Genomic DNA, 26,558 nt, shown 5'->3' with positions numbered 1-26,558 from the left:
GTGGGGCTGGTTGATGATGATGAGGGGCAGGGGCGTACCCAGGATCAAAACTAGGGGGGGCAAGCCATGGTCGTTCAGGGGCGGGGCCAAGGCACGGGAGGGGAGGGGCCACAAAGTGGGAATGTGGGCGGGGCTACGGGGCCAGCGGGCCCGACGACTCTGCGGCGGCGGCTGCAGCCTCTAAATGAACCCCCTAAACTCTCTCACACGAAATCCCCCTGCTCTGAAGCAGGGCCGTCTCTAGGCCCGGGTCCGGTGGCGCGGAGTGCCAGGGCGCCAGGCCACCAGGGGCGCCATTGCGCCCGCTGCGGCGGAGGCCGCCCCAGGCGCACCTCTCAGCTGTTCAGTGGCTTCAGGCTGCTTTCCGGAGGCGCGCGGGCCTGGGGCCGCCTCCGCCACACGCAGGGGCGTCACAACAGGGGACGGGCAGCACCCCCTGGCCCAGGGCCGGCCCTACGCCCGGGCTGGGTTGTGCAGGGCTCCGGCCCTCCAGGCGGCAGCCGCGCAGTGAGCTGCGCCCACCGCGCTGGGAAATGGGGCAGGTGGGGGTACCAGGGGATCCGTACCACCACGGTGCCAGGTATGCTTAAGACGGCCCTGCTCTGAAAACACCGCTCCCATCCATTTACGGCTAGCCACCCCCCTGAAAAACCCCTTTGGGCCCAGCTTTCCCTCCTCCAGGTCCCCCCAAGCCTTGCCAGTTCCCACCCTATATATCTGGGATGGGGAAGGAGCTCAGAGGTCTGCTAGTCCTGGGGGTCCAACCCCCATGGCCTGGGAGGATACTGGGGACCCCCCCCCGCCAAGCTGAGACCCTCAAAGAAGAAGAAGCTGCCACCGCTGCCTCCCCATCGCAAGGGAGCAAAAGATGCGAAAGGTGGGGTGGCGCAGCGCAGACGAGCCCCCCCCCCAGCTGCGACCCGGTGGCGGCAGCGGCTCCCCCGCCCTCAACGCCCCTCTCTCGGCAGGGGCAGCAAGGGAGAGCCGCTGGGGGGGGGGTTGTGCATTGCAAAGAAGGAAACAGCGGCCAATGCCCGGAGAGGGCAATGCACGCAGGGGGAGCGGAGAGCTGTGCCGCCCCCCAAGGCAGCTCCTTTCCTATTGCCGGGGGTGGGGGCGGCGAGGAAGGGTCACTGCCGCTGGGCTACTCCTGCCGCCGGCAATCCAGCGCAAACACCCCCACGCAGCTTCCTTGCAGCAGCCACGACCACCGCCTTCGGGCGCCGCCCCCCACTCCTCCTTTGCAGGCTTCTGCCCACCGAGGCTGAACTGGCTCCTGTCGGTGCACTTCCTCTCCCGGCCCAGGAGGAGTCTCAGTAGCAACTCCTAACTCGGGGGGGGGTAGGGGGTGCGGAGGGGGGAAGGGGGCGATTCCCAGCCCGCGGCGCCGACGATCGCAGTGCAGCCTACCGGGAGGCAGAGCGCGGCAGCAGCTGCAACCAATGCAGGGAGCCGCGTCTCCTTCGCTTGCCAGCCCAGCAGAACTCTTAGGCAGGGCTTTCCATTGGGAGGCGCGAAGGCTTTAGTGGGCGGGGATTGGTGCAAATGTACGCAGGGCGGGCTGAGAGGAGGAGCCGCGGCACCAGCAGCGTTTCCTCCCCCCCTCCCCTCCCGTGTCAACAAGCAGGGCGCCTGCGCAGGGTATTTGCTTCCCTAGTCGGGCCCGCGGTTTCGCCTTCTAGGGGGGGCAGCTGCACCCCCCTGCCCCATGCTGGGTACACCCATGATGAGGGGCAAAAAAACCCACCTCCCAGTGAGTTTCTCTCCCCATTTTGTGCCACCCTAGCCTTCGCTCAGAGGGGTTCTGGCGCTGCCCCCTTCCCAGCTCTGGGTTCACCAGGACCAGCTGTGAGATGGGTCTGGACTGGGACGTTCCCCTAACTTTGCCCCCTTCCCTCCCGCTGCACTCCCCCCCCCAATGGAGCAAAGAACGAGGCATTTGGTGGAATACAACCGATTTATTAGAAAATCAACAAGTGTTCCAAGTTAACTTTGTGTACACAGATACGAATGTTTCAATTGTTCCCTTTTCTTTTCTTTTCCGTGACTTTACTACAACTGGAACAATAGACATGGTCAGCTTGTTTCTCCACTACGGATCTAACCCCCCCCCTCCTTCACAACTCCTCTCCACAACCAACTGTCTCTACTGAAGCGCCTGGAGACCATCCGGACCAGGAACCTGGAAGATCTGCTTTTCCGCTGGGTCAGGGAGGGCAGAGGGCAGGGGGGGGGGTAGCTGTTGTTGCTGTTGTTTTGAATCCCCCTTTTTTGTTGTTGTTGTCGTCATGATTTGTGTGTTAATTGTTCCGTTTGGCTGAGTATTTTTTTAATGTTTCATTATTTGGTTATGACTACCTCCCGACATTTAATTTATTAAATTTGTATACTGCTTTCATCCAAAAACTTCAAAGACAGTTCCCACCATTAAAATGCAAAACAAAAGCACAAAATACATAATAAAAACAAAAAAAATTAAACAAAGCAATAATCTGCCTCCCACAAACACATTTAAAAGGTTAGAGAAAGTTTAATAAGCCCAAGAGCAGACTGTTATGTTGTACTTACTCAAACACCCTTCCAAATTCACAGCCAATCACCACTCAGCCCGCTCAAATTTGAAACCCCCCTCCCCCCAGCAAACATTGCCTTACATCCATTATAATACAGTACTTACTATTATTATGATTACATTACTGGGTAATTACTTTGATAGAGGAGTATACAACACCAGAATATGGCACCCAAATTTTAAGCAGACAAACATGGATGAACAGTTTCTAAGAGTCTCATGGCAGAGCCAGTGTAGTATATTGCCTAGAGTATTCGACTACACCCTGGGAGACCTGGGTTCAAATCCCGACTTGGCTATGAAGCTCACTAGGCGGCCTTGGGAAGCCTAACCTACCTCACAGTTATTCTCACGACTGAAAAGGAGGTGAAGAACCATGGAACCCCACAAGAAGAAGATGCATTGCACTTGGTTAGACTAAAGGTAAAGATAAAGGGACCCCTGACCGTTAGGTCCAGACATGGACGACTCTGGGGTTGTGGCACTAATCTCGCTTTATTGGCCGAGGGAGCCAGTGTACAGCTTCCGGGCCAGATGACCCTAAAGATCCCTCCCAAAGCTACTATTCTGTAACTCCAGGATTTCCCCCACTGTGAGTTTATTCCGGGTGAAGCTCTTTCCATATTCCAAGCACTATTTGGGTTTCTCCGTCATATGAATTCTTTGGTGGGAAGTGAGATGGGACCTGCGACTGAAGTTCTTTCCACACTCTTGGCATTGAAATGCTTTCTCCCCAGTGTGAATACTCTGATGTCGACGGAAGTATTTGCTTGTAGTAAAAGACTCTCCACATTCCAAGCACTTATATGGTTTCACCCCATTGTGAATTCTTTGATGGAAAGTGAGACTTGAGCTACAACTGAAGCTCTTCCCACATTCCAAGCACTGGTATGGTTTCTCCCCTGTATGAATTCTTTGATGGGAAGTGAGATTATTATTCTGAGTGAAGCTCTTTCCACACTCCAAGCACTGATATGGTTTCTCTCCAGTGTGAATTCTCTTATGTTGATGGAAGTTAATTCTGTGACTAAAGCACTTCTCACATTCTAAGCACTGATAGGGTTTCTCCCCTGTATGAATCCTTTGATGGGAGGTGAGATTGTCCTTCCTAGAGAAGCTCTTCCCACATTCCACGCACTGGTATGGTTTCTCTCCGCTGTGAATACTCTGATGTCGACGGAAGTATTTGCTTGTAGGAAAAGACTCTCCACATTGCAAGCACTTATAGGGTTTCTCCCCTGTATGAATTCTTTGATGGGAAGTGAGACATGAGCTCCGCCTGAAGCTCTTCCCACAATCCAAGCAGTGATATGGTTTCTCCCCTGTATGAATTATTTGATGGGAAGTGAGATGGTCATTCCGACTGAAGCTCTTCCCGCACTCCAAGCAGTGATAGGGTCTCTCCCCACTGTGAATTCTCTTGTGTTTATGCAAGTCGCTTCTTGTAGTAAAGAACTTCTCACATTCCAGGCATGGAAATGGTTTCTCCCCCGTATGAATTATTTGGTGGGAAGTGAGCTGTGAGCTCTGACTGAAGCTCTTTCCACACTCTTGGCATTGAAATGGTTTCTCCCCAGTGTGAATTCTCTGGTGTTGATCAAATATTTTTTTTGTAGTAAAGCACTTTGTGCATTCCAAGCACTGAAATGGTTTCTCCCCTGTATGCATTCTGAGGTGAGAAGTGAGATAGTCCTTCCTGTTGAAGCTCTTCCCACATTCCACGCACTGGTATGGTTTCTCTCCACTGTGGACACTCTGATGTCGACGGAAGTATTTGCTTGTAGTAAAAGACTCTCCACATTCCAAGCACTTATAGGGTTTCTCCCCTGTATGAATTCTTTGATGGGAAGCGAGACATGAGCTCCGCCTGAAGCTCTTCCCACAATCCAAGCACTTATATGGTTTCTCCCCTGTATGAATTATTTGATGGGAAGTGAGACCGGAGCGATGACTAAAGCTTTTTCCACATTCCAAACACTGATATGGTTTCTCCCTACTGTGAGTTCTCTTGTGTCTATGTAAGTTTCTTCTTGTAGTAAAGAACTTCTCACATTCCAAGCACTGAAGTGGTTTCTCCCCTCTATGAATTCTGAGGTGAGAAGTGAGACGTTCCTTCCTGGAAAAGCTCTTTCCACATTCCAAGCACGGATATGGTTTCTCCCCACTGTGAATTCTCTTATGTCGATCGAGGTCTCTTCTTTTAGTAAAACTCTTCTCACATTCCAGGCACTGAAATGGTTTCTTCCCTGTATGAATTCTTTGATGGGAAGTGAGAGCAGAACTCTGACTGAAGCTCTTCCCACATTCCAAGCACTGATATGGTTTCTCCCCACTGTGAACTCTCTTATGACGATGGAAGTCAATTCTTGTAGTAAATAACTTCTCACATTCCAAGCACTGATATGGTTTCTCCCCACTGTGAACTCTCTTATGTCGATGGAAGTCTCCTCTTGTAGTAAAGAACTTTTCACATTCCAGGCACTGAAATGGTTTCTCTCCTGTATGAATTCTTTGATGGATAGTAAGACTTTTCTTCCAAGTGAAGCTCTTCCCACATTCCACGCACTGATATGGTTTCTCCCCACTGTGAATTCTCTTATGATGATGGAAGTTACGTCTTGTAGTAAAGAACTTCTTACATTCCAAGCACTGATATGGTTTCTCCCCTGTATGAATTCTTTGATGGGAAGTGAGATGGGACCTCTGACTGAAGCTCTTTCCACATTCCAAGCACTGATATGGTTTCTCCCCAGTATGAATTCTTTTATGTGCTTTGAAATGTGAGCTGTGATTGAAGCTCTTTTCACATTCCAAACATGGATAGGGTTTCTTCCCAGTAGGATTTCTTTGATGGGAAGTGGCATGGGAACTCTCACTTAAGTTCTCTCCACCCTCCAAATCTTCATATGGCTTCTCCACTGTGTGGATTTTGTCGTGTTGTCCCTTGTTCTTAATTTCTGATTCCTCACCCCCTGCAACGAAGAGAGGAACAGATCAGAGCCTAAGAAGGAAATGGAGTTCCCAGTTTTTGAATAATGCTCATGAACATTTACGATCAAGGAAGATCTGAAGGGAGTTAGATGGGAAGTTTTACTGCAGAGTTCACTCCCTTTGCTGATTAACATTCAATGACATATTTATGGGAAATTCAGATTCAAAACCCCCGTTCTTTTCAGGGATGAAATTTCTTTGGCTCAATTATCGAACCAACTCCGTCTGCAAGGTCAGAAGTCTATTTGAATATGAATTGGATTCTCTGTCAACCAATTACCTAGCAACCAGGGGAGAAATAAATTGCTGGGTAATGACAGATTTCTAAATGGGTTTGGAAAATAGATCAAAAAGCTCAACACTAGCTACAGGTGATTTCAAAATTTAAGCAACTTCCACTTCCCTAGACACTCAGAAAGGCTATCTACATCCTGATCCTTGGGCAAAAAGACAGAAGTGGAGAAAAAATATTCACAGACAAAACAGTCCCTAGCCCTCCATGCAAGGTGAGATGTGGGGGTGTGACATTCCCAGGTGCCCTAGGGGGCAACGTTGGGACCCATCAAAATATGGGAGGTTTTGGGCTTCCGGTCCGTCGCGCCGAGGAAAGAGGACGCAGGGACTTCGCGCTCCGAAGTCCCTGGCCTCTCGGAGGGGGGGGGAAGTCCGCAGAGCGAGCGGACTCCCCACAAAAGCACCGGGAAGAGCGTCCCGGTGACTCACGACCCAGCAGCTACTCCTTTCCGCGAATCCTCCGCTGCCCGAGAGCTCAGTAGAGTGATCGAGAGCCAGCGGAGTGGAGTCGTGGGAGCCATTTTGGGATCCATTTTACCTCCGAGAGGCGAAGCTCCGAGTCTTCACCCGGCAAGTGGCGGATTCTTCCAAAAAAAAATAAGAGACTTACACAAAGTAAGTGAAATTTACATTTGGACCTTTAAAAAATTAATCTCGAAAATAGGAGAGATTTTTTTTAAAAAACGGAAGTCGATCTCTTCCTATTGGCTAATCGGGAGGCGCATTAAATATCCTCAAGCCGAAAAAGGAAAAAAGTTTTTGGGATTGTGAATCCGAGAGAAAGAAAGACTTTTTCAACCCTTCTCAGCTCCCGAGTCCGGCACACCTTGAGGTTTAGCATCAATAAGGGGAAAGTATTTTGACAGCTGTCAAAAGCTGTCAAAAGCTGTCAAGTTGCTAAAAGACTAAGGAAATCTATTGTGATGCTGTGGAAGTAAAAATTTGGAATTGGGACTGGAATTTTGATGGAGTTAAAGACAAAAGAGAAGATCAGCCAAGATGGAGCCGACCGTGTAAAAGCAAGGAATTTTCCAGCACCCTTTGCCCTCTATCTTCTGCCTGTCTGCGGTTAAGAGAACTATGAAAACAAAGTATTCTCAAGCCTTCCAGGTGGCTGTGCTGAATTATCTACAAACATCGGAGGACATTTACAAGGAACGACAACATCCTAATGTATCATTATTAGAAAATGAGGTTCAAGATCAGGATTTGGACAATTTTGACTCTGATAATTTTGACTCTGAGATTGAGTATGAGGAGCAACAATTTGATGACAAAGAAGAAGGTGATCTGGACCATAAAAAATATTTTGTGGATGAGGTAAAACAAAGATTTGAAAAAGAAGAACAGAGTGACAAGGAGAAGCAAATTGAAATGAAGATTAATGGAAAGAAGGAACCTGGAGGGACTGAAATGGGGAGTTATGTCATTGAGGGAGAGGAAGGGCAGGGGGAGGGGGAATAGGGGTCTGGAGTTGCAAGGGGGAAAGAACTGGTGTGGGGTGAGAATTTTAGTTTAAAGGCTTTTTGGTTTCTGAATGACGGTCTCCGACATCTTGTCTTGTTTAAGGAATGCTGATCCAATTGGGGGAAAAGATATAGGGAGGGGGGAAGGAGAGTGTGGTAAAAATTGACCTTTCTGGAGGGAGTTAGAAGAAGGGCTGAGGAAAGAATTTCTGGATTAATATGAATAAGTTTGTGTTTAGATAGGTGTTTGAGTAGAGAGCTGCCTGTCTCTCTCTCTTTACTCGGTGGCACCCAGTGGCAGGGAGTGCCCTGGGGGGAGGGGAGGGGGTAGAGGGAAACCCAGACACAAAAAATGGAACCTTTGAAGTGCTGGGCCCCGCGAGTTCCTCTGGTGGCAGAAGAGGGCTCGTGGGAGGCCGGCACGAAGAAGGAGGAGGATTAAATTAATAGTGTAAGAATAAGATTTTGAATTAGAGTAGAAAACCCGCCATAATTAATTAGAGAAGCTAGGAAAACCAGTAGGAAGAGATTTGAGGAAGTCACAACTACAATGTTAAGAAATTAAGATTTGGGAATTTATAGTTCTTTTTTCCTTTTTCTTTTTTCTTTTTTTCTCTTTCTTTTTTCTTTTTTATTGTCTTTTTGTGGTTGTTTTTGGTTAAATTGGATTGTTATGCTGAAGAATCAGCTGGGGGAAAACCAAGCCTCAGATAACCTCCATACCTGTCCTCTCAGTGGCAGTGAGGGGATGAGGGGGGAGGAAGGAGGGGGGAGGTCAAACCCAGGCAAAAATGGACCCCTTTGGTTCCCAATGCTCATGGGTACTACTGGTGGCAGAAGTGGTCTTGTGGGTGGAGGGAAATTGAAGGGACAGAGTCTACATTGTATGTTATGTTTGTCTTCTTTGTTTAAAAACCAATAAAAATTATTTAAAAAAATATGGGAGGTTTGTCCCAGAGAAATATCTACTGAATTCCATAACAAATTAATAATAAAAAAGGGTTTAGCTATAAAACCTCTAGATTCCAAAAGGAGGTTATCAAGGAAGATGTGAAGCTACTGAAGAAAGCCTATAGTATTCTGCTAGAATGGGAAACGAAATATGAGGAGGTTAAATCGGTTATGATCAAATGGGCGCAAGATATAGGACACAACATAGAATTTGAAGATTGGGAAAAATTGTGGGAGGTAGATTTGAAATTTACAGATTCTTCTCTTCTGAAGGAAAACTACATGAAAACAAGGTACAGATGGTATATTACACCAGTAAAAATGGCAAAAAATGTATAAAGCTGGGTCAAACATATGTTGGAAATGTAAAGAAAAAGAAGGTACTTTATATCAGATGTGGTGGGAACGAGGAAATCCCAACGAAAGAACAATGGCAAGAAAAACTGATGAGTCATGGGGAGTTGGCAAAGATGACTTACAAACTACATGAGGACAACTGTGACTTGCAAGAAGAATGGGAACTTTTTACAAATTATTAAAAAAAGACAACAGAAAGGATTTGGACTCCTTGGCAGGTTTTGAATAAACACCCACAATTTATTAGTAGAACATATGATAGATAAGGTAATGATATGTACAATTTTGTAACATGCAGAAAACAATACAGTGGGACCTTGACTTACGAGCTACTCGAGCATCCGACGTTTTCGACTTACGAGCGGAAAAAGTGGCCGCGCGCTTACGATTGTTCCGACATCCGAACAGAAAACCCATTCGCAGCTAGATGCGGTTTCCTCGACTTACGAATTTTCCCGTTTCCAATGCGTTCCTATGGGAAACTCGACTTACGAAGTTTCCAACCTACGAGTGTGCATTCAGAACGGATTAAATTCATAAGTCAAGGTCCCACTGTATGTACAAACAAATCAGAGAGGGGAGCTGAGGGAAGTCCTTAGAGGATGGGAGAGGGAGGGGGCAAGGGGGTAATTGTAATTGGTTATTGGTAATTTGTATTGTTCAAAAATTCATTTTCTTCAATAAAATATATTTTAAAACAAAACAAATGATATGATTTGACGACCCAACAGGGAACTTTACCAAGAGAGATCATGGTCCTACAAGTCTCCTCCATGACTTCCTGATGCAGAGCTCTCTGGGCAGGATCCAGCAATGCCCACTCCTCAGCCGTGAAACAAACAGCGACATCTTCAAAAGAAACTGAAGCCTGAAAGAAAAATATCCTCCTCTTAGGCAGCATAAAGGTTATTTCCTGCACATTGCTCTTTTGCTTCCTGCCTGGATTGTTTTAATGGGATTGGTCTGCTGCACATTTTTATTATTGATACTTATTATAACCTCAGCCTCTCTCCCCCCCCCCCCAAGGCTCCTTCCCCCTACCTGATCCGGTTCCTCAACCGCTGCTTCCCCTCCAAAGCTAACAAGCGAGCACAGCGCTCACCCAACTAATGTCTCAACAATTGTCGGCCATGGAGGAACAGAGAGAGAGATGTGGGAGGTGGAGATATTTTTTCCTACCATATGATCTATAATCATCCTGCGATCGACAGCGATTGACTGCGATCTCCAGGGGATGTACCTGTCGATGGCGGTCGACCGGTTAGACATTGCTGTTTTACCTGATCCGGTTCCTCAGCCGCTGCTTCCCCTCCACCAGGATGAAGAGATGGATGAGGAGGTCTTGCCGGCATCCTTCTTTCACCTGCGAGAGACAAAGGGAAGTGGGGAGACAGAAGGAGTTTGTCTACCAGTTACCTAGTGTCCAGGGGATAATTAAATTGCTGGGTAATGACAAAATTCTAAATAGGTCTGGAAAACAGATCAAAAATCTCAAAACTAACTACTAGTGATTTCATAAGATTAAAATGAATATATAGTTCTTAAACTTTGCTTTTAACTTCTTAACTACACTATTCGTAAATCTCCTTTCTCTGTTTGTTATTCCTATGCGGAACGGATTGATAACTGATGGTCACTTTTTATAAGTGCAAAGAAGCAGAGTCGATCAAGGGAGGAGAACTAACAGATCATAGTTCTGGTTACAGGTAGGTAGCCGTGTTGGTCTGGATCGAAGTAAAATAAAAAAATTCCTTCAGTAGCACCTTAAAGACCAACTAAGTTTTTATTTAAAAAAAATAAATAAAAAATAAATAAAAACTTAGTTGGTCTTTAAGGTGCTACTGAAGGAATTTTTTTATTTAACAGATCATAATTAGTAAATCATAACAAAAATAACACGGAATGCCTTTTGATTTTTGATATGCCATAACCAGCAGGCAAGATATGAAATGTGCAGAATGGCTGGAGAGGTTGGAGAGAGACTGCAGATGAGAGAATGGACAGAATCTGTTGGGGGAAAAACCTGAGACAGCAGTAGATGAAGAAAAGCCCACAGCTTTACAACTGTATGAAGGGAAGAAAGAAAGAAAGAAAGAAAGAAAGAAAGAAAGAAAGAAAGAAAGAAAGAAAGAAAGAAAGAAAGAAAGCTGTTCTGAAGCCAGAAGATATTTATGGAGGATTGGAGGTGGCTAAGACTGATCTGGAAATTAATACACAGCCAGAAAAAGCTTCTCATCTATTGAAAATCAGTTTGGATAAAGACTGGAGGGAATGGCATAAAAATAACGTTTCCTTTTTCTTTGAACTGCAATGATCAATTGAAATTGGATCATATTTTATGGCACCAAGTTTGATTAAATGAAGAAACAATAGGCAAATAAGTAGGAACTACAATATTATTAAGATTTGTAAGAACCCTTGACGAGAATTCATCATAATGAACTGGAGAAAGGCCATACTGGAAATTTTATGAGAACAACACTTGAACTTTATGATTGGATGAAGGTGAAGCCGAAAGGCCTAGAAGGGAAGATTGAGAAATACCATCTTGCAGAATGAGAAAAGACTGGATATCAATAAAGCCAGAAGTTGTTCTGGAACGCATAATTTGAATATTTTGAATAATTGTTATATACATAATTGACAGACAGAGAAGCAGAAGACGCTCCTCTCCTTTATATTTTATCTTGTTTCTTATTTTGTTTTCCCTATGACTTTTAATATTTGTTATTTGTTTGACAATTTCATCTACATGTATGTTTTATTTTTTGAAGTTTCCTATCTTGGAGAAAGGAGGATACACGCAGGAAGGTGATGGAGAGAAGCTGAAGGGCTGAGGAAAGGGGACGAGGCTCCCAGGTGAGAGCTGGGAGGGTTCGCTCTTCTGGGTCTGGAATAAGGATATAAAGAGCTTGGGCTTATTATACTTTGTTAAAAAATAAAAAGTCCCTTTGATTAATAAAAAATGGACAGAAACTAAAATCTGACAGAAGTGACTTCCACTTCCCTAAATACTCAGAAAGCCTGTCCACATCCTGATCCTTGTGCAAAAAGGCAGAAGCGGAGGAACAATGTTGTTGTTTAGTCGTTTAGTTGTGTCCGACTCTTCGTGACCCCATGGACCATAGCACGCCAGGCAATCCTGTCTTCCACTGCCTCCTGCAGTTTGGTCAAACTCATATTCGTAGCTTCGAGAACACTGTCCAACCATTTCGTCCTCTGTCGTCCCCTTCTCCTTGTGCCCTCCATCTTTCCCAACATCAGGGTCTTTTTCAGGGAGTCTTCTCTTCTCATGAGGTGGCCAAAGTATTCACAGACAAAACAGTCCCTAGCCCTCCATGCAAGGTGAGCTGTGGGGGTGTGAGAATCGCAGGTGATCTAGGGGGCAATGTTGGGATCCAGCAAAATATGGGAGGTTTGTCACGGAGAAATATCTATTGAATTCCAAAAGAGATATGAGGACCCAACAGGGAACTTTACCAAGAGAGATCATGGTCCTACAAGTCTCCTCCATGACTTCCTGATGCAGAGCTCTCTGGGCAGGATCCAGCAACGCCCACTCCTTAGCCGTGAAACGAACAGCTACATCTTCAAAAGAAACTGAAGCCTGAAAGAAAAATATCCTCCTCTTAGGCAGCATAAAGGTTATTTCCTGCACATTGCTCTTTTGCTTCCTGCCTGGATTGTTTTAATGGGATTGGTCTGCTGCACATTTTGATTATTGATGCTTCTTATAATGCTTTAATGGAGTTATTTCAGTGTATTTTAATGATGGGTATGAATCTTAGTGAAAATGGGTGGAAGTCCACCTTGTTTTATTCAGATCATTCTCTCTGTGCATCCAGTTTGCCAAATGGAAGAACCACTCTCTCCTCTCCCTGAGTTTTGTTCTGGAATGGAAAGACTCTCCAGATGTCCTAAAAACAATTTGTAATAAATAATACTAGTGACATTCAGAGTTAAGGTGAAGGGGCTACTCATTATCCTCAGTGCATAAACCTTCATTAATGGCATTTTGAACCTTTGTTAAGGGCAGTTTGACAGAAGCAATGAGGAGGGGAGAGAAATGCCTTGTCTCCCCCACCCTCAGCCTCCCCCCCCCCAAGGCTCCTTCCTCCTACCTGATCCGGTTCCTCAGCCGCTGCTTCCCCTCCACCAGGATGAAGAGATGGCTGAGGAGGTCTTGCCAGCATCCTTCTTTCACCTGCGAGAGACAAAGGGAAGTGGGGAGACAGGAGAGCAAGATGCTTCTCTCAGAGGTGCATTCTGGCCTTTGTGCCCATTTCATATTTTAGTTATTTAAATACATCTCCTCTCCTTTGGCCTCTTGGCCCCAAGTGTCTTCCCCAAAACACTGAAAGAACCGACAGAGTAGTTTGAGAATTGCCAGAATGTGACCACACAGAGGAAAAACTCCTTCCTCCTTACCCAGCGGCCTCTAAAGAGCAACAAGGATTCAAAATAAAGAATGAAGAGAAGGGCTAGAGAGGGAATGGGAGAGGCAAAATCTTTAGGGGTACCTGATATCATTCCCTGGAAAGATTCCAAAAAAGGATGAGCAATTATGGTAGTATAGCAGGCTTAAGCAGCCGCCTTGCTCAATATTCCTGGTGTGGTCTCTGTCATTTCTCCCGATCGTCTTAGGAGCCAAAAACATGCCCTGATGGTGGTCACTGATTCTCTTAAAGCAGGTGACGTTTACTAATATTAATATTTTCATAACATGGGTGAGGCCAAAGTTCACGTGAACCAGACCAAAGGACAGCACTAAGAAGCAAGTGCAATATTGTGTTTTATTATTGAGTTTTAATGTTATCGGCTGATCTGGGAGCCTACGATGAAGGGCGGGTAATGAATAATAATAATCATAAAAATAACAAAATTGTGATGTAGCTTAGCCCCCCCCCAGCCAGATATGCTTGGGGGTTCTCCTGGGGGGCTCAGTGACTACAGCAGGATCCCTTTCCAGCTCTGACAGAGAGGACAAGGCCAGGGTCCCCCACGCTCTGGATCCCATGACTCCTCCAAAATGCAGAGGGGCTGGGTTCCCTCTCTTTATTCGTGGCATTTCTCTCCCCTCCTTTTCTCCAAGGGGGCTCCAAGCCCCCCCCTCACTGAATCCCCATGTTATCAGAGAAAATCAGAGGACTCACTTGGACAAATAGAGACTTCAGCCAAAATATTAGAGCAAAACAGCAGCCAGTAGGCCTGGTCTTTATTTAAGAAAAATACTGTCGCGACAGGGCTCCACCTGCAACAAGGTGAAGGAAGATGGAGACACCCCCCCCCCCTGTGAACAAAAAGGGTCCTCTCCTTTTATTAGCTTCCCATCGCCAAGATACACCCCTAAAGATACATCACTAATATGTCACCAATACATCACAAAAAGGGAGGGGTCCAGAGGTAGTAATTTGAGTACCTGGCCAGCTGCTCCTGGCCTCTTCTCACCCCCTCCCTGTTACATTCCACAGGACAAAGAGGAGTTTCACAGTCATTAGCAAGTTGATAGCTGTTCTTTGACTCGATCCTGAGTTGGACCCACTTTGGGAGGAAAATCCATTGTGTAGATAGAAGATAGTTGGCTGTCTGGCTCAGTTAGCGGTGGAAATGCCCCTTGCCAGAGCAGGCTGCGTATGTGATGTCCCGCTTGCCGGATTATGGCTGTTGGCTGAATATTCCCAAGATCCCCCCTTTAATAGACTTTAATGCACAGAGCATAATAAAAGTGGAATGAGACAAATCTGACTTAAGGCTGATTCTTTTATGAATTTAAGTAGCATCAAAGAAAACACTTTCTCTTATCAGTAGCACTTTGACAGGCTTTGGTAACAGTCAATTTAACTTGGAAGCATTTTATCAACACCTGAGGCAAGTGAATGGGAAGCCTTTGCAATACCCTTGTAGTGTTTGGCATGCGATCACTTGGGCAACGACCATTCGTTGGAACACAGCGAGCTGTCCAAATAGATTCATCCGGTCAACCCATAGAGATAAAGGAGAGCGAGCGCAGCGCCCTGCAAAGAAAGTCTCTCCGGTCTACCCCGGGCAAAGCGCGGGGAGTTTGGCCAGCCCTTATTTACGGGGGGGGGGCAGATTAGTCAAAGAATAGTGAAATATGGGAAAGGGGTGAGGTGCTTGTGTAACTATGTGAACCTATACACTATCAATGGGAGGGGTATTTTCCTGCAACACCCACAACCTTGAGAAGACATCTAATTCCCCTCTTAAAACAGCTGCTGCTTTGACGCTGGGGAGACAAGAGCTCAGCCTGAATCCACCAGGAGCCCCTCCTCCTCCCTGCACTGGTCCCAGCCCTGCATCCTGGGGCAGGGAGTTCCATAGGCTTGACTGCACCGCAGGAAGAAGCGCTTTCTCTTCTCCGCTCCCTCCCGTCTTCCAACAGTCAGGCTTTCCGTTTTATTTCTTCGGTGTATTTTAAGTCCAATATTTCCGTCTCCTTACAACCTCTATCAGTAAATGGGACTGATTGCTCAAGTCTGGGCGGGGGTTTATTTTCAGGCCCTTTTCTTCCCTCCCCAAAGACCCCTCCCTTCCCAAACGGAGTTGCAGAGCTCTTGTGACCTCACTCCTCCTGCGCTTTGCAGAGAGGAGAGGGACAGAAGCCTCTGCTCCCTGATCTGGGGGTCCCCCTGCACCCTCTCTGCATCCCAGGGACCCCCCTCTTCTCCCCAATATTCCCTTTGCAAGATGATCAGAGACTCACCGGATTCCCGGAGGCGCCAGGGATGCAGCACGTGCAAAAGAGAGAGACAAAGCCCCCCTCCTCCTTTTGTAGGAGAGGGAGGGAGGGGCTTTGGATCGGGAGTTCCTCTCGCCCCCCCCCCATCCCACCGCCTTTCTTTCCTCTCCTCTCTGGGAATCCCACTCAGTCCCTTTTAACCCTTGGCAAGCCAGCGCCCCCAGCTCCCCCCTCCCTCCCTCTCCCTCTGGTGTCCATCTCTGGGTCCTGCGCTGGGGAGTTCCACAGCTGAACTTTGCCTTGCGTCAAGAAGAGCTTAATTTTATCTGTCCTGAATCTTCCAACATTCCCATTCCTTGGATGTCCTTGAATTCCACTGTTAGGAGATGGAACTCTCCATCCACTTTCTCTAGGGCAGGCTTGGCTTTTGGAAAAAAATGGGGGGGGGGGCCTCAGTAATTAGCTAATTGGGAACCACTGCTCTAAACGAAAGAGCCCCAAACGCTGGGACCTTTCTTCATAGGAAAGTCTGCCACTCTCATTTTGGCAGCCCTTTTCTGAACCTTTTCCCACTCCTCAAATGTCCTTCCTGAGGAGAGGCGACTGTACCCCACATGAGGTTACACCATAGATATGTGACCACTGGGGGGCTGCAGGGCTCTGTCCTGGGCCTGTTGTTGCTCGATCTCCCGATCAACGGTCTTGGATGGAGGAATTGAGGGGATCCTCATCCAATTTTCAGATGACACCAAACTGGGGGAGGGGCAGCTAGTGGCACAGAAGACAGAATCGGGATTCAAGATTAGATTACAATTATAGATTGGAGAACTGGGGGCAAGCTAACAATGAATTTCCATGGGGACAAAGGTCAGGTTCTGCACTTAGGCAGGAAGAACCAGGTGCTCAAATATAGGATGGGGGCACCTGGCTTGCTAGCAGTGCATGTGAAAAAGATCTAGGGATCTTGGACGGCAGCCAATATGATCAAGGGTCTAGAAACCAAGCCTTATGAGGAACGGTTGAAGGAGCTGGTTGTGTTTAGCCTGGAGAAGAGGAGGCTGAGAAGAGATATCTTAAGGGCTGTTCCATGAAAGATGGAGCAAGCTTGTTCTTTTCCTCCTCAGGAGGAGGAGAGGACCAGAACCAATGGATTTGAGTTACAAGAAAGGAGTCCAACCTCTGCAGGGCAGGAATACTTCACCCATGTGCCTGTTGGGAATTCCATTCCACCTTTTGCTGCAGATATGTGGATTATTACATGTCCCATATCTGTTTACATTCCAGCACAGACTGCTGGTGTGAGCAGAACTTCCGCTCTGTACTGCTTTTGTTTTTCAGTCTCTCTCTGAGAAGACGGCAAGGAGAGAAGCCATGTGTTACAGGTTTGTTTGGTTCCTGAGGTACCTTTAGCAATAGCCCCAAGGCCTCTCCACCCCCCCTCCCTTCATGGGGTTTTCCTTTGCAGAATCTCTCCCCTCCCAACTAGATTGGAGTCCCAAGGAGGCGGTTCCTTTCCAGCTCCTTCTTCTCCTGGCTCAACCTCGGCCTCCCAGTAAAATGCTGGTCTATTACTCCCACAGGACTCCACACTCTGTCCTTCCCAATATGCTCAGAGCGAAAGCTGTTTCTTTCTCCCATTCACTCTTTATACCTCAACCTGTCTCCCAACCTCTCCAACCTCAATTCCAACCCTCTCAACTCTCACAACTACCAAGTGTCTCTCTTCAAATCCTCTCCTTTTAAACTCTCCCTCCTGAAACCACGGCCAATCAGAGGCTGCAGTTCATTAACCATTTGCTGGCAGGGAAAGAAAGAAAAGAAAAGAAACACTTGTTGATCCAACCCGTCCACCAAAACCAACTTCTCCGTCAACCTTGATTTCAGCTTGCTCTTACAACAGTTCACTCCCAGTATGCAAGGAGGAGGAACACACACAGTGGAAAGGGAAATGCTATTAACTCTGGACTAAGGCAGAGCTTTTAAACTGGGGTCACCAGCCTGGAGCCCAGAAATGTCCATGTAGTCACAATTGGACCCGTCCCAACAGCAAAGCGTCCCTGGCTAATTTCTAACTCTGGTTAAAAAGAAGAAGTCAAGGACCCCTGCTTGGTTAAGTCCAGTCAAAAGCAACTTTGGGAAGCGGCACTCATCTCATTTCCACAGACAGCTTTCCAGGCCAGCATGACTAAACCACTTCTGGTGCATGGAGGACCATGATTCACGGAGCAATGGATTCCAGCTACAAGAAAGAAGATTCCAATATAACTTTGTTCCTTTTTTCGTTTCCTTATTACTACTGTAACAATGGGCATTCTTATGTTGTTCCTCCTCCAACCAACCCTCCTTCACAATTCCCACCCCTCTCACTCTCACTCTCCAACCTCCAAGGGTCTCTCCTGAAGAGGCCAGAGGCCATCTTGGCTGCTTTGAGTCCTGGAAGACCTGCTCCCTGCCTTGCAGGCCTTTCCCCATCTGACCACAGCTGGGGTAGTTTGCATCTGTTTTTAGTCATTGCTGTGATTTGTGTGGAAATTGCTGGGTTTGGTTGTGTATTTTTTGATGTTTTGTTTCTTGTCTATGATTACTTTCATTTATAAGATCTATTAAACTGGTATACTGCCTTCAACTGAAAATCTCAGGACGGCTTCCAGCATTAAAATACAAAAAACAAAACAAAACACACAGAATACAGAATAAAAACTAGAAAAAATGAAGCAAACCAATAACCCACCTCCCATAACTGTATTGAAAATGACACTGAATATTAAATAATAATAATAATAATAATAATAATATTAATAATAATAATAATAATTTATTTATACCCCACCCTCCCCAGCCAAGGCCAGGCTCAGAGCGGCTAACACCATATGTAAAACAACTAGTTAAAATACAATTCAACAACAAGACTAAATACATTAAAATTAAAATTCAAAATGCAGCCTCATACAAAAGGGAAAAAGAGAAAATGGGGGAGGGGATCAGGTTGGCTCCAGGCCAAAGGCCAGGCGGAACAACTCTGTCTTACAGGCCCTGTGGAAAGAAATCAGGTCCCGCAAGGCCCTGGTCTCAGGAGAGATAGCGTTCCACCAGGTCGGGGCCAGTGTTGAGAAGGCCCTGGTTCTAGTTGAGGCTAATCTGATTTCCTTTGGGCACGGGACCTCTAAGGTGTTACTATTTATGGACCTTAAGGTCTTCCATGGAACACGGTCCTGTAAGTATGAGGGTCCTAGGCCGTAAAGGGCTTTAAAGATCAAAACCAGCATCTTAAATCTGACCCTGTACTCCACCGGGAGCCAGTGCAGCTGGTAGAGCACTGGGTGAATATGCTCTCATGGCAAGGACCCCGTGAGGAGCCTCGCTGCAGCATTCTGCACCCGCTGGAGTTTCTGGGACAGCTTCAAGGGCAGCCCCGAGTAGAGCAAATAACAGTAGTCCAGCCTGGAGGTGACCGTTGCATGGATCACTGTGGCCAGGCCGGGGTGAAAGGTAAGGGACCAACTGCTTAATGCGGTGAAGGTGAAAAAATGTCGCCTTAGCTGTTGTAGTAACCTGCACCTCCATAGAAAGGGAGGCGTCAAGGATTACACCCAAACTCTTAACGGAAGGCAGTGGCACTAATTGGGGTCCCACCCAGGGCTTCATTCGGGATAGTATTTAAAGGGCTGTAGAGCTGAGGCCTAGTCTGTAAAATGGAGCCAAGGCCTAGTCTTTAGGCTGTAAAGTAGAAGCGAGGCCTTGGCTTGGGCTAGTATTTAAATGTGACCCAAGGCCTCCGCCCTGTATCTCCATTCCTTGGCCCTGGCCTGACTCTGTGGGTTGTCTGGTAATAGGCCCCCTTCAGATCCCCCTGAGCCTCAGAGTCCCCGTTTTACAGGATCTCGTGGAGGAGGCGGGGTTTGTAGGTGTGGCGCGTTGTTGTGGCTAATCCCTGTGACTGCCCCCACGTGTCCCGATCCATGATCTATTCTGTTTGCCCCCCCCCCATGACCGGCGTATCTCATGACGTTTTGAAGGATGGTATTTATTTTTGTCTTGTGGCTATTTGGTGGGGGATTTTGGGGGGGTTGTTGTTGTTGTTTAGTCGTTTAGTCGTGTCCGACTCTTCGTGACCCCATGGACCATAGCACGCCAGGCACTCCTGTCTTGCACTGCCTCCCGCAGTTTGGTCAAACTCATGTTCGTAGCTTCGAGAACACTGTCCAACCATCTTGTCCTCTGTCGTCCCCTTCTCCTTGTGCCCTCCATCTTTCCCAGCATCAAGGTCTTTTCCAAGGATTCTTCTCTTCTCATGAGGTGGCCAAAGTATTGGAGCCTCAGCTTCACGATCTGTCCTTCCAGGGAGCACTCAGGGCTGATTTCCTTAAGAATGGATAGGTTTGATCTTCTTGCAGTCCATGGGACTCTCAAGAGTCTCCTCCAGCACCACAATTCAAAAGCATCAATTCTTCGGCGATCAGCCTTCTTTATGGTCCAGCTCTCACTTCCATACATCACTACTGGGAAAACCATAGCTTTAACTATACGGACCTTTGTCGGCAAGGTGATGTCTCTGCTTTTTAAGATGCTGTCTAGGTTTGTCATTGCTTTTCTCCCAAGAAGCAGACGTCTTTTAATTTCGTGACTGCTGTCACCATCTGCAGTGATCAAGGAGGGGTAGTGGGGGGGTAGTGGGGGGGTAGTGGTGCTAAATTGTAAAGTAAAAACCCCCTTGCCGTGCCCCCAAGTGTGTGGCTGTGGGTTATCTACCCCCCCCCGGGCCTAGTGGAGGCCTAGCAGCCTGGCAGGGCCTAGGGGTATGATAATGGCCGACTTTGTGGTTTCAGTTGCTTGGTTGGTGATGTCATTTGGTTTGTGGGTGTGGCTTAATTTCACAGGAAGGGAGGGGGTGTACTGTGGGAAGAATTCCACTTGAGGGCACTGTTTGACTTGGTGGAAAACCAGGTCTATACCTGGCCAGGTGTGTGATTTGAGGGATTTTTGTCCCCAACAACGCTCGGGGAGTGGCCTGGATTGTTGTGTCAAAATTTCAGGATAATCGGTCAAGCAGTTACGGAGAAAAGTGGAACACGCACTTTCACGCTTTTTACATTTATATATATATAGATAGGTCTACATCCTCATCCTTCAGGACATTCCTTTCCTTATCAAAATCCAGGCATTCTGCCAGAATTTCTAAGAACAAAACATACTGAGAAAGCACAAGAGCATGGATTCTCATACCAGGCGCCTCTTATGTAAACAAGGAAACTAACTGTCAGAAAACAGCATCTCTCTTGTCTAGTAGGCCAAAAGAGACAGAGAATAGATGATTTTAGAAAAACAATTATACATGGCTCATTTCTCGCAGGTTTATACCTGAAAGCATAGGCTCACACCTATAGGCCTACACCTGCTCACATCAGCACTACTTCACAACACTGACAGGGGGTTGGACTAGATGACCCTCAGTGTCCTCTCCAACACTACAATCTTATAATTCTATTATATTCTATTATATATTCTATTTTATATATGGATTGATTATGGAAATGGATAACAGCCCCACAACCAAACAATGACTATCATCAGTGCAGGTAAGAAAAAATAATAATTTTAAATTTTATCATCTACAATACTGTTTTATTTATTTTATAGTACATTGATTATTGCTTTCATTTACAATATGGTTTCTCCCCACTGTGAACTCTCTTATGTCGATGGAAATCACTTCTAGTAGTAAAGCACTTCTCACATTCCAAGCACTGATATGGTTTCTCTCCTGTATGAATTCTCTGATGGATAGTAAGACTATACTTCCAAGTGAAGTTCTTCCCACATTCCAAGCACTGATATGGTTTCTCCCCACTGTGAATTCTCTTATGATGGTGGAAGTCACTTCTTGTAGGAAAGAACTTCTCACATTCCAAGCACTGATATGGTTTCTCCCCTGTATGAATTCTTTGATGGGAAGTGAGATGGGACCTCTGACTGAAGCTCTTTCCACATTCCAAGCATTGATATGGTTTCACCCCCGTATGAATTCTTTGATGGGAAGTGAGAGCAGAACTCTGACTGAAGCTCTTTCCACATTCTAAGCACTGATATGGTTTCTCCCCACTGTGAACTCTCTTATGACGATGGAAGTCACTTCTTGTAGTAAAGAACTTCTCACATTCCAGGCACTGATACGGTTTCTCCCCTGTATGAATCCTTTGATGGGAAGTGAGACCTCCCTTCTGAGTGAAACTCTTCCCACATTCCAAGCACTGATATGGTTTCTCGCCCGTATGAATTCTTTGATGGGAAGTGAAATTGGCCCTGTGACTGAAGCTCTTCCCACATTCCAAGCACTGATATGGTTTCTCCCCACGGTGAATTCTCTTATGTTGATGGAAGTCTCTTCTTGTAGGAAAGAACTTCTCACATTCCAGACACTGAAATGGTTTCTGCCCTTTATGAATTCTCTGATGGGAAGTAAGACTATTCTTCCAAGTGAAGCTCTTTCCACACTCCAAACATTCATATGGTTGCTCCCCTGTATGAATTCTTAGATGAGAAGTGAGAGTACTGCTCTCACTGAAACCCTTTCCACATTCCAAGCACTGATAGGGCTTCTCCCCAGTATGAATTCTTTGATGAACTTTCAGATGTGAGCAGTAATTGAAACTCTTTCCACATTCCAAACACGGATATGGTCTCTTGCCCATATGACTTATTTGATGGGAATCAAGATGGCTGCTGTCACTGAAGCTCTTTCCACATTCCAAGCATGGATAGGGTTTCTCCCCTGTATGAATATTTAGATGGGAAGTAAGACTATTCTTCCAACTGAAGCTCTTTCCACATTCCAAGCACTGATGTGGTTTCTCGCCTGTATGAATTCTTTGATGGGAAATGAGATTTGAGCTGTGATTGAATCTCTTTCCACATTCCAAGCATTGATAGGGCTTCTCCCCTGTATGAATTCTTTGATGGGAAGTGAGACTGGCCTTGTGAATAAAGCTCTTTCCACATTCCAAACACGGATAGAGTTTTTTCCCAATAGGATTTCTTTGATGGGAAGTGGCATGGGAGCTCTGACTGAAGTTCTCTCCACACTCCAAATCTTGATATGGCTTCTCCACTGTGTGGATTTTGTTGTGTTGTCCCTTGTTCTTAATTTCTGATTCCTCACCCCCTGCAACGAAGAGAGGAACAGATCAGAGCCTAAGAAGGAAATGGAGTTCCCAGTTTTTGAATAATGCTCATGAACATTTGTGATAAAGGAAGATCTGAAGGGAGTTACAGTGGTACCTCTACTTACGATTAACTCTACTTACGAATGTTTCTACTTACGAACGGAGCTCCGTCCGCCATCTTGGATGCGGTTTAGATGCGGTTTTTGGATGCGGTTTTTCTACTTACAATTTTTTAGATAGGGTTGCTTCGACTTACGAATTTTTTCTCCTAATGCATTCCTATAAGATTCAATTTTTTTCGACTTACAAATGTGCGTTCAGAACGCATTAAATTCGTAAGTAGAGGTACCACTGTAGATGGGAGGATTTACTGCAGAGTTCACTGCCTGACGGACATTCACTGACATATTTATGGGAAATTCAGATTCAAAAAGCCTGTTCTTTTCAGGGATGAAATTTCTTTGCCTCAATCATTGAACCAACTCCACCTGCAAAGTCAGAAGTCTATTTGAATATGAATTGGATTCTCTGTCTACCAATTACCTAGCGTCCAGGGGAGAATTAAATTGTTGTGTAATGACTTTATGATTGGATGTTTCATATTTTGAAGTTTCCTATCTTGGAGAAAGGAGGATACACACAGGAAGGAGATGGAGAGAAGCTGAAGGGCTGAGGAAAGGGGACGAGGCTCCCAGGTGAGAGCTAGGAGGGTTCGCTCTTCTGGGTCTGGAATAAGGATATAAAGAGCTTGGGCTTATTATACTCTAATTTTGGTTTCTCTCTTCCTTTCTTTTTCTCTTTTCTGTTAACTATCTTATCTTTCTTTTTCAGAATAGTTTAGCTTTTATTGTATTTAAATTGGGAAACATTCAATAAAAATCATTTTTTTAAAAATAAAAAGTCCCTTTGCTCAACCAAAGAATGGACAGAAACAAAAATCTGGCAGAAGTGACTTCGACTTCTCTGAACACTCAGAAAGCCTGTCTACATCCTGATCCTTGAGCAAAAAGGCAGAAGTGGAGGAACATTATTCACAGACAAAACAGTCCCTAGCCCTCCATGCAAGGTGAGCTGTGGGAGTGTGAGAATCCCAGGTGATCTAGGGGGCAACGATGGGACCCATCAAAATATGGGAGGTTTGTCCCAGAGAAATATCTATTGAATTCCAAAGCAGATATGATGACCCAACAGGGAACTTTACCAAGAGAGATCATGGTCCTACAAGTCTCCTCCATGACGTCCTGATGCAGAGCTCTCTGGGCAGGATCCAGCAACGCCCACTCCTCAGCCGTGAAAGAAACAGCGACATCTTCAAAAGAAACTGAAGCCTGAAAGAAAAATATCATCCTCTTAGGCAGCAAAAAGGTTATTTCCTGCATGTTGCTCTTTTGCTTCCTGCCTGGATTGTTTTAATGGGATTGGTCTGCTGCACATTTTGATTATTGATGCTTCTTATAATGCTTTAATGGAGTTCTTTCAGTGTATTTTAATGATGGTATGAATCTTAGTGAAAATGGGTGGAACTCCACCTTGTTTTATTCAGATCATTCTCTCTGTGCATCCAGTTTGCCAAATGGAAGAATCCCTCTCTCCTCTCCCTGAGTTTTGTTCTGGGATGGAAAGACTCTCCAGATGCCCTAAAGACTATTTATAATGAATAATGCTAGTGACATTCAGAGTTAAAGTGAAGTGGCTACTCCTTATCCTCAGTGCATAAACCTTCATTAATGGCATTTTGAGCTTTTGTTAAGGGCAGCTTTGACAGAAGCAATCAGGAACGGGGAGATTTGTTTGGGCTCAGAAACGCCCTGTCTCCCCCACCCTCAGCCTCTCTCCCCCCAAGGCTCCTTCCCCCTACCTGATCCGGTTCCTTAGCCGCTGCTTCCCCTCCACCAGGATGAAGAGATGGATGAGGAGGTCTTGCCAGCATCCTTCTTTCACCTGCGAGAGACAAAGGGAAGTGGGGAGACAGGAGTGCATGATGCTTCTTCTCTCAGAGGTGCATTCTGGCTTTTGTGCCCATTTCATATTTTAGTTACCGTATGCTAAAATACATCTCCTCTCCTTTGGCCTCTTGGCCCCAAGTGTCTTCCCCAAAACACTGAAAGAACCGACAGAGTAGTTTAAGAATCGCCAGAAAATGACCACACAGAGGAAAAGCTCCTTCCTCCTTACCCAGCGGCCTCTCTCTGGCGTCCAGCGAAGTCCTCTCTGCCTCAGAGGAATCAGGACCCGTTTCTGCAAGCAGATCCTTCTCCTGAAAGAGCAACATTTTGCATTGGCGAAGGAGACAGGAAGAATTTGTAAGATAGAATGTGAGGAAAGGTTAGAAAAGGAAAAGGATGAGCAACTAGGAGAGTTTTTTAGGATCTTCTCCCTCCTGTTTGGAGCCCCTTGGGAGTATCCAGAGGAAAGTCTCTCTCACCTGCTTCTCCACCTGCTTCCTCTCCTCTGCCTTACTCAGGAGGAAACCTTCGGCCAGGGCCACTGCCTGGGAACTGGTCTCTGCTCCACATTCCCTCACCCAGCTCTCCATCTCCGGGGGAAGGACAGCCAGGAACTGCTCCAAGATCACCAGGTCCAGCATCTCAGCTTTTGTGTGCCTTTCTGGCTTTAGCCACTGGTGGCAAAGGTGGTAGAGTTGGCTGCAAACCTCTCGGGGTCCTTTGGCCTCCTGGTAGCAGAACTGCCTGAACTGGTGGCTCTGGACCTCTGAGCGAAGGGTGTTCTCCTCACCCAGGATCTTCTGCACAGTGTTTTCCCAGCATCCCCCACTTCTTCCAGTTTCCATGGCATGGCCTCTTCCTCTTTCAGGGCCAGCTGAGTCTTGCTCATCCATCTGTAGAAAGGAATCCAGTTTTTCTTTGGCCAAGTTTTAACTGTCTGATTTAGAGGTGCTGGAAAATACTGCAAAGGAAATAGATTGTTTTGTTATTAAATTGGCACACAGTCAGCAGAAGAAGGTGGTTCTCCGAGTCTTGGATGAGTGTGGATGAGTCTTGCTAGGAACCAGAGTATGACTACATCACAGGCCGGACTCTGAGCTTTCTTGAAGAATGAAAGGAAGAAGAAGAAATCCTCTTGCCCTCCTAGGGGGAAAGTGAGCAGGCCAAAAGTGGAGGCAAATGAAGGGGTTTCTGTGAGAGGAATTTGCCTGGTTGATCCTGCCTTTCAGTGTTTGCATAAACTTTGATTGACAAGTGAGTCCTTTGTAAAGAGTGTAGTTTGGACACTAGGCTAGAGTGAAGGGTGGATAACTAATAATAATAGCATTAGTAATAATAATGTGAGGGACCCAGGTGGCGCTGTGGTTAAACCACTGAGCCTAGGGCTTGCTGATCAGAAGGTCGGCGGTTCGAATCCCTGTGACGGGGTGAGCTCCCGTTGCTTGGTCCCAGCTCCTGCCAACCTAGCAGTTCGAAAGCACGTCAAAATGCAAGTAGATAAATAGGAACCGCTACAGCGGGAAGGTAAACGGCGTTTCCATGTGCTGCTCTGGTTTGCCAGAAGCGGCTTTGTCATGCTGGCCACATGACCTGGAAGCTGTACGCCGGCTCCCTCGGCCAATAATGCGAGATGAGTGCGCAACCCCAGAGTCGGTCACGACTGGACCTAATGGTCAGGGGTCCCTTTACCTTTACCTTTTAATACCGGTAATAAGAATAATAGTAACAACAACAACAACAACATTACATAGCTTAACTCCCCACAGACCTAAATGGTGTGTTCAGTCTCAAAAGACCCAGTGGACCCCTGAGCTGCCGCAGGTCTGAATGGGTGCAGACGTGTCAGTCAAGGGTCTAGAAAGCATCCCTGTCTGAGTCATGGGTTGGGGCTGGGGATAAAGGTTAACAGCATGAGGAGGAGAGGAGCCCTGCAGGATCAGGCCACTGAGGCCCCTCTGGAGTCCCCTCTCCTGTTCCCACTGGAGCCCCAATGGGAAGCCCCCAAGCAGGACTGGGGCGCAGGAGCCTCTCCTCCTCCCTGCACTGGTCATAGCCTTGCCTCCTGGGCAGGGAGTTCCATAGGCTTGACTCTGCACCGCAGGAAGAAGCGCTTTCTCTGCC

The 26,558-nt window shown here is 46.5% G+C and overlaps 1 protein-coding gene across 1 annotated transcript in view; it reads right to left on the bottom strand.

Annotated features, from left to right (window-relative positions):
* Positions 1 to 3,112: 3,112 nt before the first annotated feature.
* Positions 3,113 to 26,558, bottom strand: part of LOC118094451 (uncharacterized) — a 36,848-nt gene continuing 13,402 nt past the window's right edge. The window contains 4 exon segments of the mRNA XM_088654889.1: positions 3,113 to 5,343; positions 17,377 to 17,388; positions 21,042 to 22,490; positions 23,693 to 23,819. Coding sequence (XP_088511015.1) covers positions 3,113 to 5,343; positions 17,377 to 17,388; positions 21,042 to 22,490; positions 23,693 to 23,819 — 3,819 coding nt within the window.

Source organism: Zootoca vivipara, chromosome 12, assembly GCF_965207765.1.
Source record: "Zootoca vivipara chromosome 12, rZooViv2.hap1.1, whole genome shotgun sequence".
Taxonomy (NCBI): Eukaryota; Metazoa; Chordata; class Lepidosauria; order Squamata; family Lacertidae; genus Zootoca; species Zootoca vivipara.
Note: the sequence above shows the minus strand (reverse complement) of the source record. Positions and strands in the feature narration are given on the sequence as shown.